This window comes from Nematostella vectensis, chromosome 3, assembly GCF_932526225.1.
Source record: "Nematostella vectensis chromosome 3, jaNemVect1.1, whole genome shotgun sequence".
Lineage (NCBI taxonomy): Eukaryota > Metazoa > Cnidaria > Anthozoa > Actiniaria > Edwardsiidae > Nematostella > Nematostella vectensis.
The window spans coordinates 1337666-1342143 of record NC_064036.1 but is presented as its reverse complement, the minus strand read 5'-3'; the positions used below and the strand labels follow the sequence as shown (position 1 = coordinate 1342143).

At 42.3% G+C, this 4478-nt stretch overlaps 1 protein-coding gene across 2 annotated transcripts; it reads right to left on the bottom strand.

Annotated features, from left to right (window-relative positions):
• Window positions 1-916: 916 nt before the first annotated feature.
• On the bottom strand, window positions 917-3757 carry LOC5516995 (adenosine receptor A1). 2 transcript variants are annotated; one of them, XR_007307404.1, is made up of 3 exons: window positions 1608-3757; window positions 1370-1487; window positions 917-1310 (listed from the first exon to the last, which is right to left on the bottom strand). XR_007307404.1 is itself a non-coding variant. In XM_048725633.1 (2 exons), the coding sequence occupies exon 1, from the start codon at window positions 2755-2757 to the stop codon at window positions 1645-1647; it is 1113 nt and encodes a 370-aa protein (XP_048581590.1). In that variant the 5' UTR covers window positions 2758-3757; the 3' UTR covers window positions 917-1487; window positions 1608-1644. The 2 variants fall into 2 exon arrangements, 1 of the variants encoding a protein (XP_048581590.1); XM_048725633.1 differs by having other exon boundaries at window positions 917-1487.
• Between the last annotated feature and the right edge of the window lie 721 nt (window positions 3758-4478).

The window sequence follows — 4478 nt, the reverse complement described above, 5'->3', positions numbered from 1 at the left end:
AAAGGTTCGTTTATTTTAATGAGATATCTATTATTATCTAAGATAAATGGAGGTGTATTCTTTCGCGCCAAAGAGTGCTCAACACATGATGTAGTTCTTGCTCTTCCTCCATCCCCTCCTTATATTATTTATGTAAACCGTAAAAAATGAAAAAAAATATTTTTCTGCGTGAAATTTAACGACTCATCGAATTTTTTCTAATGCAAGCAGCGAAATCTTACTGAAAAAAACCTACTGAACACTTTTCAAGGCACATTTTTCTTTGATCGCTGGTAAAATAAACAGTTTTTTTTTTAAAAAATGGAGATACTATTGGTGAAGGATCTGCCAGGCTCGAAGTCAGCATGAAAAGCGTCTGCCATATTGGAAAAGTGTAAGTCTGCACGCAAAGCATCATAGCGCTGACAGCGAGGGAGTAGCCTGGGGACGAGGCTACAAGGATTGCAGATAGCGCATCGCAAAGCAAGGCGCATTTCAGCTGATTTGTGACATTCCATTGTACAATGGAATCTACAATGATGCTCTCTAAAACTGTAAAATGCAGAATCACATTGGGTTTCAAAATAACAAATAACAACATTAAATGTTAATGCTATTGTTTATTTGTGTATTGACTTAGCAGGCAAGTACCCAGGATTGGCTGACGGGGGGGGGGGGGGGGGGGGGGGTGCGCAGTCATACGTATCTTATGGAAAAAGCCTAGTCTTTGAAGATTCCTTAATAATGACTTGGCCGCCAAGGTGGGTGCGCGCACCCTGCGCACCTCCCCCCCCCCCCCCTGTGTAGTCTATCTGCGTGTTGATGTTAACACCCAAGCTATATAAGTTGGTTTACAGGTTCGAACTACTTAAATGGTTATAAATGGAAAATCTTACTCTGCAGCCCATTTAAGAACACAACTGTGAATATATATATATATATATAAGCGTTTCTGTATGTTTGACACATACATATATATTTTAAGTATAACTGAGAAGTGATATTTTAAAAAGATCCAGCGGCGTAGCCAGGGGCCCAAAAGGGACAATCAAGGCATTTTCTCCTGTATTTTAGATAATGTCTCGTAAATTCACTGTATTTTTGGCTGCTAGAAGAGGGAGGGCTTGGCCACCCCGTGGCTACGCCCCTGGGATCATGATTGTTCGAAAACTAAGATTCAAGACTATCTTAAAGGTGCTACATCGCGGGTTGTCCGTGGGCCAACGTTAACTTAACAATACACAAAAATGGCCCAAACGAAATTTGTGAACTCCCTCCGATGCGCAACTAATGAAGTAGCTCCTCCTTCTCGATGACTCGCTGATCTAGACCTAGCTAGGAACTCGTCCGACGTCTGAGTGCTCTATTTCAATGACTCGCTGATCTAGACCTAGCTAGGAACTCGTCCGACGTCTGAGTGCTCTATTTCAATGACTCGCTGATCTAGACCTAGCTAGGAACTCGTCCGACGTCTGAGTGCTCTATTTCAATGACTCGCTGATCTAGACCTAGCTTGGGACTCGTTCGAAATGTCTAATCTCTTTCTCAATGACTCGCTAATCTAGACCTGGCTGGGAACTCGTTTGACATGTTTGAGTGCTCTTTCTCAATGACTCGCTGATCTAGACCTAGCTAGGAACTCGTCCGACGTCTGAGTGCTCTTTCTCAATGACTCGCCGATCTAGACCTAGCTGGGGACTCGTTCGACATGTCTGTTATTACAGTCACTGTGCCTCCTTTAGGAGTGGGCGGAGTAGATGCTGCGTAACTGACAACTTCTCGCCCTCCTGGTTTGAACACCCTTGTGTCATGTGCGTCAAACTTCACACCACCCCCCTTGAGTTCATCTAGCTCAACAGGGACAGACTGCTGGCTGGCTTCTCGCAAGTGCATCTTCACGAGAAATTTAGACGCCGTTTTATTAAACTCCGGAATACGAAAGCAGTAAAGAACTGGATTGATAAGAGAGTTCCCATAATGCAATAGCTTGCTGAAGTAAAGAGGGGTGTTAGGCACCATTGCGCAAGTCAGACAAAGTGTTTCTACGTAATGGATCACTTGGAATGGTACCCAGGCTACTATAGACATGACGGTCACTAACGCCAGAGTTCGTGCGAGCCTTCGATCCCTGGGGTCACGCTGTCTGGCAGCGGTGTTATTGACCCGGCACACGACCCACTTCCATACAATGACGTAGGAAATGCTGACAACAATCAGTGCGGACGAGTGGAGAATGAAGAACAGGTAGAAGGAGATGGTCTGATCAATGTGGGATGGTAAAGTACCCAAGACAGACACCGCCAATGAGAAAACCCACATTGCTAATGCGCATGCGATATAGGACCCAACTCGTGTGGTACGATGACGTAACGGATACACGACCGCATACATCCGCTCTACTGCTACCAAAACAAGCGAAAACAGCGCCACAAAACTCGTAAACGAGTCCACGAATCGATGCGATACGAATAACAGCTCTGATATGTATTCCCCGGAGAAAAACTTAGTGAAGAGCATTATAAACAAAGGCATTGAAGACAAGCCGACCAGCAGATCAGCGATGGCTAAATTCACAAGAAAATAGAATGCCCGGTTCTGGCGGAGATAGGAGCTTGTGAAGATAGCGATGGTGAAGCTGTTGCCGAAGACCGTTATCAAAGCTTCCACGGCAAACACTACGCACCAGACGAGCATCTCCTGGCGTGACATCAACGGTCCCCCGCCCAAGAGTGAAGCTGGCATCGTTGTGTTGTTGTTCATCGTTGACCACCGTCGCATGTTTTGAGGAAAATCAAAGACGCCGGTTGCCGACAGGGCGCGCCGATTTTACCAAAATGTACAATATTAGAAATAAATGATATTGTTTACTAAGGCTCGAGCTATTGTCTGACGCAGACTTCCGTTTTGTGAGTTTTGTTCTTCAGTACGAACAGTGATTGTTTTTTTAGCACAAAGTCTCCTCAATGAAGTCACTTGAAGAAAGTGGACTTGTCTCACTTTGAAGCTGCGTTAGCATAGTTCCTTTATCTTATAAACTTAGCTATACTCTTTATCCTCGGTTTTGTGTGAAGAAACCCCGCTTTTCAAGACAGAAGACAGTTTTGCTGCGTGTTGTTCTTACGAGTGACTGCGCTTATTTCCTCCCCGTTGCGTGCAGACGTTCGTCCAGTCTCTTCATGAAATAGTGATGAGTCGCTCATTTTAACTTTGTTTTTCTCTTTGGTTGTAAAGTTGAATAGGAGTTTTCCCCAACGTCAGAGTTTATAATGAGTTTCCTGTTTTTAAGATAAAAGCTTTTTGAGTTGCTCGCTGCTTCTTAAATGACCTACTTCTACTAAGTGACAGACGTTTTGAAACGACAGCGCTTGTTCCCTTGATTGCTAGAAATCCCACAAATCAAATCTTCCTTAATAGAGTAAATCCTTTAAATGGTTACCCTAGCATTCCAATGCAGTGTCCGGCTATTTTCACTGATTGCTTGTAGGCTTTTGAGCTTTGTGCTTTAGTAGCAAGGCGAATGAATCACCTTTTCAGGGTCTTTGTCGTGTCAAGGGTGCGCATATTTGATCGTGATACTTTGCGAGTAAATCTCTCGTCGGTAGGCCACCTACAATTACGTTTATCTGCCCATTTTCAGCAATTCCGATAGAGAGATAAAAAACGAGTAAATTAAAAATAGTCTCGCACGCGCGAACATGTTTGGTGCGTCGAGCAAACACACTTGCGTGAACAAAAATCAGCTTTCAATGCTATTTTCAGTACTGCATTATAGTTCTTTTGATCTTGGTGTGCGTCTTCTTTTGCTAAACACTGAGTGCTTGTGCAAAGATGTTATCTTTTTTAATATTTTAATTACTTTTGTATGTAAAACGTAAAATACAAGAACAGCTGAAATCCACGTGATAAGATTCTATCAAGAAAAGCCATTGCCATATGAAAACATTTTCTTTTCCTTTGCAATTTTGACACTTAAAAAAACTCTTGAGCGAGCATATGTGTATAAATATTGACCGAAGTGTTTTTTAACAAGGTGTTATAATGACGTAATTAGTCGTTAATCACGGCAGAAATGGCACCAGTCATACTGCGAGAATTATTCCACGACTAAATATTGAACGCACGGTTCACGATTATTCATATTTCGAAAGGGATTTTTCACGTTTTCAACATAGATGCTTTCAAAAGTACATGTTTATTCAAGGTATTATGTGCCGGCAGGAAGAATCAAAGCTAAATCGTGATTCTGTAATGTTTCGGTGATGTGTAAGTGTTTCGAATGTCACGAAGTTTCTATGAATTTATCTCTAAAATAAGATGATGAAACCGATAGCAGCCAACCGGAAGGTAATACTATTGAAAAAGACAACAATGAATAAACGTGAATGACAAATATTTTTGCCAATTTAGGCATAAGTAAAGAAAATTCGGACAGCAGTGAACTTGAACAGGGAATAACAAAATCAGACCTGCAGACAGCACAGAAAAAGGAGAACAGCTAA

What these genes read in the sequence shown, in the direction of transcription:
- LOC5516995 (XM_048725633.1), bottom strand. Translation starts at nt 2,757, where the DNA reads ATGCGACGGTGGTCAACGATGAACAACAACACAACGATGCCAGCTTCA.